Raw genomic sequence first — 17,024 nt, 5'->3', positions numbered from 1 at the left:
ATTGCATTTGTAACTCTCTTCTTCCATTTTATGGACACAAAAAATTTGCTTTTACCGTTATTTTATACAAGACTTACAATATCCTTTAATTGTTTTGAGCAGTGTATAATAATTTTTGGGAGTCCTTGGAAGTTTTATAACTCTTTAGAATGGAAACTTTTAAATATTGGGCTGTCTAATTTTAGCACACAGGGCAATAGTCACAGTTTCCTCCTTCATTTTTGAGATTAAAAAAATATATTATAGGTAAAAATTAATGCATATTGACTATTTACAATTAAATAGAAGCTTAAATTTATATGTCACTAAATTTAAATGCAGCATATTTAAAAATTTATTTTTAATTTGCAGAATTTAGTATGTGATTGTCACAAAGCTGAAAAAATTATATACCAAAATTTGTTTTAAAAAAATGGTTATCTGAAAAAATTATTTCAACTTAAATATTTTCTAAAAATTTTTTATCGCCTATTATTTTATTTAAATATTAATGACAGTTATTATAAATTAAGCATTGGAATTTTTTTGAGAAAAAATAAAACATTAACCAAAAGTATGAAAGTAAAAGTTGATTGATGTAATTTTATGGAAGCTTTTTTGCAACAGCAAAAAAGGAGTGAACACAATAAATAGAAAATTGTATTGCAAAACTGGAATGAATAACTCATAACAAAAAGCGTTACATAGAAAGCATTTATCAAAAATAAATAAATAAACATTCTCTGCAATATTTTAATTTAATGCAGCTTACTATCAGTCAGAATCTTCTTGTGGCTCTTCATTATTTGTTTTTATCAATTTCCATTCTTCGGCTTTTTTAAGTGCATCTTGAACCAAGTCCTTCACTTTTTGAGGAACATCATCTACTTCTGGCCTTGTTAGAGCCATCAAAATTTCAAGAAGATTAGTTTCTATGATTTTCTCTGCACAAGCACGATTTGAGTGAATAAGGTTGTGAACAATGGCAACACCTCGATGACAGATGTCTTTATCAGCACTAGCAGTAAGTTTGCACAATATTTCTAACCAATCTTTTACCTATTATCAAACACATAAAAATTGTTTATTTTCTAAAAGGAAATTCAATTTCATCTATTACAAATTGATATATAACAATACCAAAGTAAATGAAAATTCATAATGGAGTTTTAAACAAAAACTATTATTTTCTAAAATTTGAAAATTATAGATGCACATCAAAATTTAAAAATAAAAGTAATTGTTTAACAATGGTTACGTTAGTAAAGCTTTATTAAAAAAATTAAAATAACTCAAAATTTAATTCAACTACGTATATTGTATGGAAAATTAGAAAATTAAAAAAAAATTTAATGATAAAAAAGATAGCATTTTCTTATGCAGGTAAGGCAAAATTCCTTAACTTTTGGAACTAGAAACAAATTTTAACTCAGCTTACTAATTTTTTGTATGTACTATTTTGCCACAACTATTGTGTTTTAATTGTTATAATTTAGTTTATAAGTATCAATGACAAATTATTTAAATTACACGGAAAAAATTAAATGCCTGATTAAAATTTCGGGTAGAATGATATGATTGTTTCAAAAGTATAGAACTGTTAATGTACTGCATTTTGATTATTAATGAAAAATCTATATATATATTTCTCTTACACGGCACCAAAAAAAAGCCTCATTACAACTCCCCAAATGGCAACGTTAGAAAATCGACCAATGATTGCTGCTAAAAATGTCACATGGCAAATCTATATGAGGTGGCTCAACATGTAGCGCTTTTAAAAACGGAAACAATAACCAGAGTGAGCATTATCAGGTTGTTCAATTCAGATTCATGCCCTAAAAACATGATAATATTTAATTTAAACTGGCTCAACATATAGCGCTTTTAAAAACGGAAACAATAACCAGAGGTAGCATTATCAGGTTGTTCAATTCAGATTCATGCCCTAAAAACATGATAATATTTAATTTAAACTCAATTAGGAATTAATTAAAGTAAGAATGCTTTAAAAGGCCGCTGTTGAATTGATATTTTTCTACTGGGAGCTACCTAAACGTCTAAATGTTTGTATTGAATGAATTGAATTTTTTGATTTATGAATGAATTTATTATACACATTATGTTGAATTTAGGTGAGTAACTGCAATATTTGATAATTCATTTTGCTAATATGATTCTCATTTAGCTAATGTTTTGATTGTTTCACCATGTACAATCTAAATAGCTAATATACTTTTTAATAGCCAATAAGAACATTGATAGAATTCTTCTACATAAGTACAATACTATGTCTTTGATGATAAAATACTATGTCTTTGATGATAATATATTATGTCTTTGTGCTAGAACATTGTGTTCATTGGCTAGCGAGCGCAGCGAGCCATGGTTCACGGCGTGAACCACATAGGATTGCGTAGCAATTCTCGGGGGTTAGCGAGCTGGGGGCGGAGCCTCCTAGTATATCTATAATGGTATGGATGTGTATATAATTTGGATAACACTTATTTGCAAGACTTAAATTTAAATCTGTTTTAATATTATTACAATAATATTAAAACAGATATATAATATTATGCAGATTATTATAATAACAACTGAAGTGTATATATTTAACAAAATAAATAAATACAAAAAAGCACGAAGAATATTAAGAAAAACAATAAGTTTCATTTATTGTGCATAAGCTACAAGTAAACAGAACTCATTAGATAAGTTCAAAATGAGGATAAAACAAAGAAAAATTATAGTTTATTATATAAAATTATTGTTTTATCCTCATTTTGAACTTATCTAATGAGTTCTGTTTACTTGCAGCTTAAGCGCAATAAATGAAACTTATTGTTTTTCTTAACTTTCTTCATGTTTTCTTGTATTTATATATATATATATATATATATATATATATATATATGTTATACTCAATATTGTGTAAAAATTAAAAACAACTTTTTTTTATTATTTTTTTAAAAAAAGCTACTTCAGATACTTTCTAAAAATAAACACCATTACAAAAGGGCATTTTTCATTAGTCAGAAAAAAATCCTATTTTTCCCTTCTTTCAAAAAACTAACACTTTAATGCAATAATTTAGCATATGAAAATAGACTTTGATTCAGTTAATAGGTTTTATAGATTAAAAATTAATACTGCATTTTAATTTTTTCTTAAATATATTATAAAACAAAAAATACAAGAGTCTCAAATCTTTTAATAAATTAATTATAAAAAGTATGCCATTAAATCTTTGCTGATATTAGAAGGAATTGTATAAAATATTTACTCAAAAATATACTTACTTCTAGTACTTTTTTGCAGACTTTCTTACTAACACTTGTCAGCATTGCTATAGCACCTGATGCTGCTTTAGATGTTTCTAAATCTTCATCATCAGATACTAATAACATAAACTTTACCCTATCATTTTCTGCTTCATATAAATGGATGATCTAAAAAAATGGCTACATTATAACACTAGGCTTAATAGTGGACAGAAATAATAAGGACAATACTTAAAGAAAAAAATAGTAAAATTTTTCGTAAAGTATATAATACAGACTACTTTTAAAAAGGGCAAACGACAAAGTAAAAGAAAATAATTTGTTCTACTTAAATAAAACAAAGGCGTATATCATTGGCAAAGAATAATAAATATACTATACAGTAAAACCTTTTTTTGTGCGGTGGATAGGGACCGCATAAAAGAAATCGCACAAAAAAAAAATTCAAAAATTTTATAAATTCTGACATGTAATAAACAAGTTTGTACCATATACCACCAAAAACTTTTTTTATGCGGTTGATAGGGACCGCATAAAAAAAGTCGGACTCAGAAAATACATCAATGATTTATGAAATAGATAAGAGAATGCTTTCAATAAAATTAAATAATTAAATTAGACCTAAAGAAATTTTAAAAATATTTAATTCTTCATTGTACATATACATGTAGAAGTTTTCAAATTATACATTAAATAGTTTGCTGCTAATCGTCGTAATCCAAAACGCGCATCTTCTTGGAATGAATTGGTTGAAAATCGCTTGAAGATAGGATTTCAATGATTTGTTTTTTGGTACCATAAAGTCAGTGATCAGATAAAATAAAATAAAAATCATAAAAACTACATATAAATAGAAACAAAAGTAATTAATTTTTTTATCTTTAATCTCACTATAAAATGAATCCTTAATCTAATGAATCATGTATAAAACTCTGAATACGAAGCGTATAGTATTTGAGATACACGCAGACGAGAATTTACAAAATAAAAATAACGGTTTAATTTTAAAATACTAAGTATTTTAACACAGCAAACGATTTTTTACTGATTTACTTCAACTTGTTTAGCGCAGAATAAATTTTAAACAGAAGAGAAAATGGAGTTGACGATAATAAATGAACTAATGAAAGTAATTAAACAGAGCATCGCGAAGTTCAGATACATCGTTGTCAAGGAGACCACGTAATCAGATTTCGTCCACAACATGCATATGCACATTGATAGGAAACATTAAACTGGTGCTAACGCCGTAAGATTCATATACCGCATAAAAATAATTCGCACAAAAAAAATCGCACAAAAATAAAATCGCATAAAACCAATCGCACAAAAACAGAATCGCATAAAAAAGGACCGCACAAAAACAGGTCTCACTGTACTTAATTTAAGAGTTACTTTTTTCAAAACAGAAAGTTTTTACCAGTTTCCAGAATAATTTTACTAATACATAGAACAATTCATAACAGCTTGAATGCGTAAATCAATACATAGCTGCAAACATTAGGAAATACGCATGCAATTTTTTTTTCAAGCTTTAAGAACCTTAAATTTTTACTTATCTTAATAAACTATTCTAAATCTGTTGCTCCAAAAATTTATTCATAAGACTAAGGCTTAAATAAAAAAAACTAATTGAAATTGAAGCTTATAACAATCTATTTTCAATTTGAGAATTTATTTCATAGGCCACTGCAATAGGATATATTTTAGATTCATAGCAACTGAAAAGGGCTGATTTTGAATTACTATACAAGAAAAGTATACTGTTCACTATAAATTAGTTTCATCATATTTGTTATTCTAGTCTTTCTGGAACATGATATTCTAATAATAGATGCACCATGCTAGTTTTTTTTTTTTTTTTTGCTTTTCTCTCACTTTGCATGAGAATAACAATCATGTGTGTGAATGTTTTAAGAAAACTTTCAACTGCAAAAATGTAAGGCTTTTTGATATTTTGGTAACATTTCGGAGATTTAAATTTGTTTTGGGAGTCGAGGTAATTTCTCCTAAAATCAGGAAAATCCGATTTTCTTGGGAGTGTTGGCAGCTATGTTAATCCTTGTTTGGGATCTATCCTTTAAAAAATCAGACGAAAGATATAAATTGGGAAACAACAAAACTTAACCCCACAAGTATTTTAACTGCATTTGCTAAAATTAAAAAAAAAAAAAAAACTTACGACATCTGAATTTATTAACATAAAAATTTTATTAAGTAAAATTTTTAATTAAGTTTCATTTTCATACAAAAAATAAAAATATTAAATCCTTCAGATAATGCTACTTGTCTGAACAATGAACATAAAAAGTAAATTCCACCCAAGTTTAAATTATTGAATTTTGTTACAGTAATGATAAAAGAAATAATTTAATCAATATAGATTTAGGAACTCATTCAAATCATAATGTCTTTCAAAGGACAATTCCAAAGAAGAAAATAAAACTTGTAAATAAATGTTACTAGATGTAACTTATTCCTGATGGTATTTTTAAGACTATTTTAACAACTTTCCAATTTATAAGAACAATATATAAACTAATTCTTGTGAAGGTTTAAACTGAAGTCATACATACATCTTCACATAATACAAGATTAGATACACACTGCACACCAGCTCTTCTCAGCATTTCATGATCTTGATACATGTATTCTTCAATTTTTGTGATACCCGAATCTTTAAGAATGCGCTGCCTAAAATCAACAACAAGATTAAGTTTGAATTATATAGATGACTACAATTGCAAATTGAAAAAAATATATATATATATGCAAATGGCTACAATTCCGTTTTTATTTGTTGTTACTGAGGTCAATTAGTGTATATTGCTTTTAATGAGTCAAAAGAAAAGATAAAAAACAACCATTGATTGCAGCTTTTTTGACTAATAACTAATAAAACTAAAAAATTAAATTAACGTGCTAAAACAACAGAATCAATGGTTAATTTATAAAAAAATTAACTTATACTATGATTAATTAATAGAATAATTAATAGAATACAATAAATTGCTTCATATTATTTTATTTACTAATTGTTATTGACATTAAAAAAACACTAAGTTTTTATTGTTTCAAAATATACAGATTTGGTTCATAGCTATTGATGCCAATTGTATTAAGGGAAACTACAAAAAAAAAAAAAAAAACTGCAAAATATGAACATTTACAAAATATGTTTTAATATATTTACTACACCTCTTGATAGTGAATTAATTTCAAAACTATATAAAAATCCTTAGTTTTACAACATTTCATAAAAAATTTAAAAAAATATTTAAGTAACTAAAATATTGACTATTACAGTATCACGGACGAACCTAGTGCAGTGCAGACAATACTACACTGAGGGCTATATTGTAACGCTGTATCCAGTAATAAAAAAAGTACAAAGTACTTATTCAATGGATATTTAAGGAACTAAAATATCATCTAATACAGCATCAGGAACATATTTGGTTAAAACAATACAACAGTGATTACCACATTGTGACAGTCCAATAAACAATAAGGCTTAAATAAAAAAAGCATATAAGAGGAAGTTGGGGTTAAAGTAAAATTTAAGAGATTAAATAAATTGTTTAGTTATTAATAGCTTTGAAAATCATTGCTCAATTATTGAAGAATATAGGCATGCATAAATTTGCATTAATTAGTCAGATTTTACTTTCGCAATAAATATGTCCAATAGTGTAATATTAATTGTGATTATATAATACTTAGAGATACTTATTTTTATAAAATAATAATAGCACTTTAGAAGTATTGAACATAATTTCAAATTAGAAATATTGAACTTAATTTATTAGCTACAACATAATTTCAAAACAATATTCACAAATAATTTATTGTTAATGTGTTTGTGTATCATTCATGAAACTGGATGTGCTAGCAAACAAGATTTAAAACTGGAATGGGAAATAAAATAAAAATTTTTTTAAAAAGATGTAGGAAGTCATAATTACCTTACACTTTTGCTAACTTGTGCCAAATTTGTTAGAGCCATTAAAGCTTCAAAATTCTGAAGTCCTTTACAATCAGGATGAAGAAGTGCCATTATTGGACGTACTACTTCAGCACACTGTTGGATGTAAAACAAATTTTAGTTCATAATTAAATTAAAACATAAATGAGAAAAAAAATTAATATGATACAAGATGAAGTTTCAACATAAAACGAGATTTTATTTAAATTATATAGTTGTGCTTTTCAATTTTTATTTAAAACAATCAAACATATTTAATAATAAAAAATCAATGGAAAAGAAGACAGAATTTAAGAAAGCACGCAAAAGAGGAATAAAGGAGTAATGATAAATCTCAGTAATCAAATCTGAGGTAAGTTAAGAATACTATTTTTTTTTGTTCCAATAAATTAGTAAATGAAATTATTTTTAAAATCAGTTTCTTATATTGCCATTTGTTAATCTAAAATAATGATAATTATTATTTTTATTAAAATAACACACATTAAGACACTTTTAAGATAATATTTATTCCACAAATATCGCATAGAAATTATAAAAGTTCTGATTGTTAATTTTAGAATTATTTTTAGTTATAATTTCAACATCATTGACAACTAATAGAATTGGAGAAAATAATTAAAATTACAAATTACAGGAATGCACACAATATGCAGCTTTTTGGTTGCTAAAAGAGTATAAATTCATGAGAGAAACATAAAATTGCATCAAAATATTTGTTAGAAATATTGAGGCTACTTACTCTTTGCCCAGGAAAAGCTACTTCAGGATTGATAGTAATGGCTATTCTGGATAGTGCTTGAGCAGCAGTCAACTTTCCTTTATCGGTTCCATCTAATGCCAAGTTTACCAGCGCCTGGAAAATAGAAAAACAAAACATTTATTTACAAGTTTGGTAGATTACTATAAAAACTCACTGATATGAGAAAAAATATTGCACAAGAAAATATTTTGAGCATATATTTTATTTTTCAATATTTTCTCAGCTTCGAGTCATACATTCAATCTGAAGCATTTAATAAAAACAATACATGAAAAATTAAAATTATACAGAAACATTTTAATACAACAAAACTGCATTAATTTTAAAATTTAAAAAAATTAATAAATGAAAATTCTCACTTTGGCACCACCTTGTTGCACTACAGAACCTCTTAAATCTTGCTGCTCACATATTGCATTAAAAACTCTGCAAAAATTAATATTTAATGTTATAATTTCTGAATGTACGGTTCTGGCAAATAGTTAAAATACAGTAAAATTTTGATTATATGACACCCTTTAACCCTTTGACAGGTTAGGGAAATGGGCAGTTGTCATTTCATTAATTCGCACAGTATTACGAGCAAACAGTAGTCGAAAGGGGCAGATGTTTTCCCCCGCCGTTATTCCGAAAATGTCACCCTTCTCTGGCGATGCTGTAGATAGCTCGCCTCACGAATTTTAAAAATTTCTTAAAGTATTTGTAGTACATAAATAACAGTTTCTACGTGCTTTAAAATAATTAATAAATAATAATTATTAATAGTAAATTATAAATTATTATAATCAATTATATAAATAATTGTTAATTATAAATATAAGACAAATATTAAATTGAAAGACTAAATAAATACAACTAATGTAAAACTTTGTGAAGCATTTAAATACAGTAATTACCTAAAACATCAGACTCAAAACTTGATAAGCTTTCTGCATCACAATCATAATCATCTAACTTTCACTTTTCAGTCATTTTACTTTACAAACACCCTAAAAAACGCGCCAAAATACGCATAAAAAGAACAAGGTAAAAAAATTAATTCCCCATCATTATGAAAAAAAATTCAGGGAACCCGTACTGACATCTCTAGGCAGTAAAACTAACTACGTTTTGCGAGTAGGATTCGTTTTTAACATAATCAATGAAGAATAATAATGGCGAACGAGCTCAGCTTGTCAGCGCGGATTGGGGGGAAATTTCACAAGTGAGTAATGCTCGTTACTAACAATTACGGTCAAAATCTTGCTCCAGAGCGGAACTCGTTTGCTCATATTATGAAGCACGATTCCATTGCGAGCCGAACTTGATCATAACCGTCAAAGGGTTAAATTATAAAACAGAATTTATGTTGGAAAATCAAAATACTCAGAAAATCGGGGGATCTTTTTCAAACAGATTTCTCTTAAGTTACCAATTTTCTTAAATCTGTACCTTGAACTTAAAGATGAAGTAAAATTATTTAATGAGTAAGTACGATAAAAAAACCTCTTATTTACTAGCATTTTACTTTTCCCTCAGAAATAACCATACCATTTCATAAAAAAATAATTTTTTGGTTTGTTTTTCTGAAATCTAAATTTTTGAATCAGAATCATTGTTACAATATCTCAATAATGATGAAACGAGTGTCAAACAACATCACTAATACAGATAAAATAAATGTTGCACCATTAAGTTCGACTGCACTAAAGAACTCAAAAGGAAAAGAAATGGTTCCACCTTACCTCGAAATTAATTCTTTGCTATTTTTGCTTTCAGATTTTGATAAAGCAACAAGAGCTGTTGTGATACCCAAATCACACAAGGTTTTTACTCGTTTGTCAACAAACTCTTTAGCATCCTAAAACAAAGGAATATTAATTTATTTATGTGTTTTATCTACTTAATTATCTCATATTTTACTTGAAAGTAAGTAATTAAAGAATAAAAAAAAATAAAGAATAATTAAAGAATAAAAAAAATTATTTAAAATTATCAATTTCACTTCAAAGTGAAATTGATAATTTTAAATAAATAAAGAGTTGTTATAAGGTGTTCAAATTAACTTTGAAATCAATCAATATGAAGAATATTGATTGATTTCAAAGATCAATATTAATAGAAACTGAAAATTGAGAGGGAATAAATTTTTCGACTCTTTTAATTATGAAAAATAATGGGAAAAGCATAACTTCACGAAACTTATTGAAATTATAGTGAAGGTGAGGTAAAACATTCTTTTCAGCAATTTTACTTTTTAATTATAAGCAGAGCCCGGATTTTGATGACCTAAAAAATCTCAATCAATGCCCTTAAAAAGTGCAAAAAATGCCCTTACAAACTGCAAAAAATGCCCTTAAAATGCGAAAATTGAGCTAAAAATGCCTTATGACATGACTTAAATAGAAGTAAAAATATTGAACTAAAACAATGTTTTACTCTTTAAAATTATTATGAGTCGTTTCAAAAATATAAAGCAATGCAATACTTGTTCTACGTTCATTAAAGTTTGAAAAATATGTTTAATATCCTAAAATAGCAAAAAAAAGGAAAATATATTGACTCCAAAACATTTTCATTTTGTATAGAAACTTAAATGAATATAACAACTTCCATCTCTTAATATTACTAAATATCAGAATTACAGTGGATTATAAATTTTTTTTTAATACTTTGAAATGTAAATGAGCGTCTCTTGTCTGAAAGCAAATTTTTATACCAGGAGAAGCTTCTTTCAACATCTACTGATGTTATTGGTGCGTACTTGAAAAGGACGGTCACACTTACTAACAATTCTTCTTCAATTTGAAAAGATGTTGCTTCACCTTTTAATATCCTAGAGATTTTCTTCATTGTTTGAAAGCCAGTGTAATAATAAAAAATTATAAAAAATAATAAAAATTAGAAAAAAATTAACAAAAAATTAACAAAAAATTTAAAAAATGCTTTAAAATGCAAAATACGCCCCAAAATTTAAAGAAAATGCCCTATAAATCTCAAAAAATGCTCTGAAGGACAAAAAATGTCCAAAAATGCAAATGTCATCAAAATCCGGGCCTTAATTATAAGTAATAAAAATTTAAAGAAATTAATAAAAATAAATTATTTTAAAAGAAATTAAAAATATTATTTTATAAGAAATCCTCTAGATATTGTACAGAATCTTTTGCTTTATATAGTTGTTTTGTTAAAAAATATATTATAACTGGAATATTTAATATTAGTTTAGTTTTTACAATTAGAAGCAATTCTATAATTACAAAAAGTTTAATAAAGTTAAGATCTACAGAAAAAATTCCTTAGTTTACATACAGTAGTTGAAAATAGATTAAAAAAACAATTATTTGCTTATAATCACAACTTTAAATGGACATGATATTGTTTGATGGCAACCAGAGTTCTCATTAGGAATAAAAAAGAGAAGAGCGCTTTCTCTCTGAAAAAGGGTACTTGATGGGAAAAGGTACCTCTCTGTAAAAGGGTTTTGCAAGGACACTCACTTAACATTGTAAATATTTATCAAAATGTGTAATATATGCAATAACTGAATTTTCTGCTCAACAATTTTTAAATTATCCTCTCATACTATTTTAAGAGTATATTTCAAACGGTAATTCTTTCTCATTATCAAAATAAGAGAAAAATTTGTAGTATAAAAATAATTAAAGGCACGTTAAATGGTGCATATTTTTTTTTAAAAAAAAGTAAACTAGGAATAAATTATTAATTGATAAACAACTTGAACTCAATACTTTAAACTGAAAATTATGAGAAAATGAACATTTAAAGATGGATTTTTAAAAAAAATAAAATAAAAAAGGTAGTTATTTGGAAAAATAGTTTTAAAATTTAAAATCAATTAAAAATTTAGTAATATTTTCAGCTCCTCAGAAAAAAAGATACTTGTAAAAATTTATATAGTTAAAATAATCATAAAAGGTAAATATTTGTAATAGTAATCAGATTTAAACCCACAAACACTAATAATTTTACTAATGTGTAATTATTATTTTAAGAAAATAAATTTTTTCAAAACGGAATCTGAATAAAAATGCAGTGTTTTTAAGGGATGGCGGCTTACTTTAACAAAACGGAAGCATTTATTGGGATCAAAGGGTAAGTAGGGTAGGCTGTCCATCAAAAAACACTTAGGCAGAACATCTATACAGCTACAAATTTATTTAAACAGATTAATCATTTTATTATTAAAAAAATAGTAAATTACTCCACATCAATTCTGCAATTTAACAAATTAAGCATTATCAAACTGTGTTCAAAATTAAATTACTTTACCTTAATATGAGTCTCAGGTACATGTTGTTTGGCAAATTTAGCTAACTCAACAAGCTCTGGTATCATTTCTTCAGAGTCATAACTATTGGTAAGATTCACTAAAGTAGTAACACAACCATATACTACAGATAAGTCTCCGGTCTGTTAAAACAAAGTGAAACTATTAACATCAAACATAATAAAAGAAAGACACACAAAAAGTCAGTAATCAGTTTACTAACTTTTGCAAGTTCTATCAGGGCTTGTATAGCTTGGTGGTCTTCGATGAGTTCTTCTTTGACATCAGCATCTAAAGTTAAATATGAAAGCCCTTCCACTGCCCATTTTCGTAGATCTTTATCTTTTTTAGGATTGATAAGAAACCTGGTTTGAAATTCCAGACAAATAAAAAGAGTATTAAAATGACAAATATATATGAAAAAGCCTTTTATTCTAATAATCAAAACATGTTAAAAATATAGCTACACTTCAACTGTAAAATGTTGTTATAGTATGTTGATGGTTGAAAATTAAACTATTTCGACATTAAGAGCAAGTGTCTGTATTAAATATACATAACTTTACTTTAAGAATGTGATACTTCACTATTTTGAATAATAATTTTAATTTTATAATACTTACATTGTACAATGTTTACACTCAAAGTGTACATTAAGGGTAAAATTTTATTTAATTCTTTTATGATATAATGCATGACTTATAATGATTAATGATTTAAATATAAAAAAAAATTAAATAAATAAAATTATAGAAAGTAAATTATAATTATTTTTCTTATAAAATTTAAACAGACCTGTTAATTTTAACTTTAATGGTTTTTTAATATGCTATATAGGTATTAGACACTCCTAGAAGCATTAGGTACTGCAATAAAACCAGTTAATCAGTTTGTTGTAGCTAATAACCAGGAAATATAATTTGAAGAATGCAGAAAAGCAAAGAAAATAGTTATGTAGTTTTAGAAAGTCAAAAAATTTTAACAGTAGATTTAAAAAAAAAAGAAAATAAGATGCATTATTAAAAATTATTAAAAAAGGAGACACGGTTGCTTGATTTAGGAAGAACTCGCTTTTTTGGCAGTCCCGATTTGGCTTCTTCTTACTTGTTTATTATTGTTTGTTCTTGTTGCAAGCCATGCACCATCTAGTTTTAGCATATTGTTCAAGCAGTGAGATTGAGTTCATTTTACAAATTATCATTTAGGTTTAAATTTTGAAATTGATATATTGTTGATAAGGTAAGAAGTGTCTTATAACGTTTCTTTTTTTCAAATGACAAATCTTATGTTTCAAATGATGTTTCTTTTTTTAAACACAAATAATAAACCAGGTAACAAATACAGGTATAGATGAAATAACACTCAAGATAGTCTCAAAACACAATGATCACGTTGTGAGTCAAATTGTTTACAAAAACACCAGAAACATTTACCCGAAAAAATAGGCAGTAAAGAGCTTGGAGTCACTCTAGTATAGAAAACACCATTCATGAAACAATTCTGTTTCAACTTCTTATAAATAAAGCAATAAAAATTGACAATTTAAAGAAAAATAATCAAGTATATTACTTGCGACAAGCATGGGCAAGTTTTAATGCAGAACCTTCACTAAACATTTTTATAGAAGCATCAAAACCACCAACAGATCCAACTTTGCAAAGACCCTATGAATGTATTAAATATTAATTAGTCACAAATACAAAAAACAATTTATCGTTATTAGCCTAAAAGGAAAAAGTGTTATTCATATTAAATAATTTTAATTACGATAAATACAATTCATCAAAAAAATTCTAAAAATGTTTAAACACTAATTTTAAATATTTTTTTTATTTAAAAAAAAATGAGGCAATAAAAAAGCAATCAATATGAACATTATAAAGCATAATAAAAAGATGTGCCATGATTTTTATACTTAATTAATTGATTTGCATTTTATTGTGATTAATTATTGTTATAAAAAAATATTGTTACATATATTGTTATAAATAGTTATAAAAAAAATAACTCTTTTACTTACTACAAGAGCTCGAACTTTGATATTGTCATTTTTGGACTGATATAATTTTTTCAAAATATCAGTACCCATGGAGACAATTGCAGTACATTTGTCTTTTTTAGAAGCAGCAGCAATTATAGCTTCCGCTGAAACTCTCTGAAATAAAAAAATAGCATAATTCATAAGTTATTTAAACAAACAATTTTATTGTATAAATTAATACAAGTTGCTACAGAAATGCACTATGTTAGATTGACAATACATTTATTCATTTTTACTTTCAAATTATTTTTTTACAATATTTTATACACATATAATTTTACATGTAAACATAAAATAATCATGGATGGATAAATATTTTAACAAAGCGAAATGTTTAACAAGTTTTTGTATTTGTAGAGGCTTGCTGAACATTTTCAGTTACTAAATTTGAGCAATTTTATTACATCTTCTATACTTAAAAAGAAACACATTTATGATTTTTACTACACTTTTTTCATCACTCCTTACTCACAAAAGATGCATTTATTTTCATTGTGATATAAATTTCTACTTTGTTACTTTACGATACACATTTTACTGTTTTGTAGAAAGAGTTACGCATGGTAATACTCTTTTACAAGTACATTAAACTTTTAATGCATTTTTTTATTAAAATGTAGAGAAGCAATAAGTAGTTAGGTGATATGTATAACCTGTCAGCACGCACCATACAAGCTTATTGATTGCATGATATAGACATAATGATTGAACGACTTCTTCATGTGCTTAGTCAAAAGTTCTATATTAGTCTTAATCAGAATAATTCTGACTTGACCATTTTTTATAGTTCTGCTAGGGTTTTTTTTTTTAAAAAAAGAATATATATATATATATATATATATATATATATATATATATATATATATGTAATAACAGGGCTACAACCCTGTTATCAGTGTTGTATTTAGCTTGAAATAATTGCAGTCTTAAGCCATCAGACGTTCTAAACAGGTTTATTTAAAGGTAGGCTGGTATTGCTAACAGTTCACGTCCCCACTCCTGCAAAGGAGGGGGCGTGTACAAGACTCCGGACAATTCCGGAACAGCTTATCAGGATCACATAATGATGAAAAGGACACGCAAAACTATGCGTTCTTACATTTTATACCAACACAGATTTGAGGTAAAAAGGCACGCTGTCGTACATTCCTTGTAACCTTACGCATTAAGGAAAATCATTTCTGCTTCCTTATATGGAAGTGAAAAAGGAAACGATTCTAAAAATAACTCTTCCCTTGAAATATAAATCTATTTATATTTCAATGGTATGTTTTCAGCCTTGAATTCCCAAAATAGAATCTCTCTACGCTTATTCTTTAACAAAGACATTTTATGAAAACGAAAGATTTAATTCTTTTATTAATACAAAAGTATTTAATTTTTGTATTACATATATATATATGTAACATGCGAGACAACAGTCTCTCTGTTATCACGCCAGATATCGCTCGCCTTAACGAATTGTAACGAACTTTCTCGATGTAAAGGAAGAGTTAGTCAGTTGATATTGTTTCTAGAGGAAACTGGTAACCTTAGTGGTTAAGATTCTGAGTGAATATGTTATTTGTTAATTAAAGTATGTTTCAATGTGAAACTGGGAACCTGTGTGGTTTGCTCTTAATTGCTTAAGAGTCTGTGTGACTCATGTTATTATTAAAGAATAAGCATAATAATTAATTGTGTTGATTGACTTTATTAATGGTAACCAAGGCATTTACACACACACACACACACACACACACACATATATATATATATATATATATATATATATATATATATATATATATATATATATATATATATATATATATATATTCAACTTAATGTACGTTATGTAATACAAAATTTAAAATGCAATTTTACTATTTTTCTTAAATTTATACCTATAAGTGACAAATACCTATAAGTGACAAATATTCTTAATTGTTAAAAAAATAATATGGTATAGTCTCAAAATGATAATCAACAGGTTTTTAAGTTCTCTACCTTTTTATAACTAAGGATACACAAAGTAATGTTATACACTCACACACACCGAGCTTAACTGATTAAAAGATACATAACTTTAAAATTGAGAAAATTTTTCAGAAAACAGATTACATTTTATTTTATAAAAAATATTAAAAGAAAAAGAAAATATTTATTTTTAACTATTAAAAAGTTAAATTGTTTTAACCGGTGTACTATTTTAATCAAAATAGTAACAAGCTACGTAAGAGTATGGCAACATACCTGTTGAAGCTCATCATCACATGAAGCCATAACAAGCATCATTTCAACAATGCCTTTTTGAGCTAGACAAAAATTCCCTACCTCTAAGGGCCCCTAAAACATATTTAAAATTACTGAAAATGAATACTCAAGTTTCTAAAATTCATATAAAATTAATTAGATCACATATTTTAGTTAAACAACTGAAAACAATCATTAAAATTATCATACTTCTACTGTGCATTTAATAACAAAGAATTGGGATCTTCAAAAAATTATAATGATTAAAATAACTACTTTTAACATTTAACAGAGAAATATTTTTATTAAAAAAATGGAATATCATCAACTAAATCAAAATTCAAGAAGAAATAATAATGTACCTGAAGAAGAACAGTTATAGTGGTTGTAGCACGAACTTTGCTTTCAATATCTGGCGCTCTTAATTTATCACTGAAAGATATAATTTTTATCAAATAATGGTAAAATTA

At 26.2% G+C, this 17,024-nt stretch overlaps 1 protein-coding gene across 1 annotated transcript in view; it reads right to left on the bottom strand.

The window, feature by feature from the left end:
- The window catches only part of unc-45 (unc-45 myosin chaperone), a 32,694-nt gene that overhangs the window by 2,495 nt on the left and 13,175 nt on the right, over window positions 1–17,024 (bottom strand). Inside the window, exons 9-21 of the mRNA XM_087165700.1 lie at window positions 16,917–16,986; window positions 16,555–16,647; window positions 14,299–14,433; window positions 13,848–13,942; window positions 12,502–12,643; window positions 12,281–12,421; window positions 9,733–9,848; window positions 8,368–8,434; window positions 7,988–8,101; window positions 7,226–7,341; window positions 5,837–5,954; window positions 3,279–3,428; window positions 752–1,038 (exon numbers count right to left, since the gene is read on the bottom strand). Of these exons, the coding sequence (XP_087021826.1) occupies window positions 754–1,038; window positions 3,279–3,428; window positions 5,837–5,954; window positions 7,226–7,341; window positions 7,988–8,101; window positions 8,368–8,434; window positions 9,733–9,848; window positions 12,281–12,421; window positions 12,502–12,643; window positions 13,848–13,942; window positions 14,299–14,433; window positions 16,555–16,647; window positions 16,917–16,986 (1,642 nt within the window). The 3' untranslated portion in view covers window positions 752–753. The remainder of the gene's footprint in view (window positions 1–751; window positions 1,039–3,278; window positions 3,429–5,836; window positions 5,955–7,225; window positions 7,342–7,987; window positions 8,102–8,367; window positions 8,435–9,732; window positions 9,849–12,280; window positions 12,422–12,501; window positions 12,644–13,847; window positions 13,943–14,298; window positions 14,434–16,554; window positions 16,648–16,916; window positions 16,987–17,024) is intronic.

The sequence above is a fragment of the Parasteatoda tepidariorum genome, chromosome 1 (assembly GCF_982258835.1).
Source record: "Parasteatoda tepidariorum strain Cologne lab strain chromosome 1, Ptep-v5.0, whole genome shotgun sequence".
NCBI classification, from domain to species: Eukaryota; Metazoa; Arthropoda; class Arachnida; order Araneae; family Theridiidae; genus Parasteatoda; species Parasteatoda tepidariorum.
This window is presented reverse-complemented; position numbering and strand designations above follow the sequence as displayed.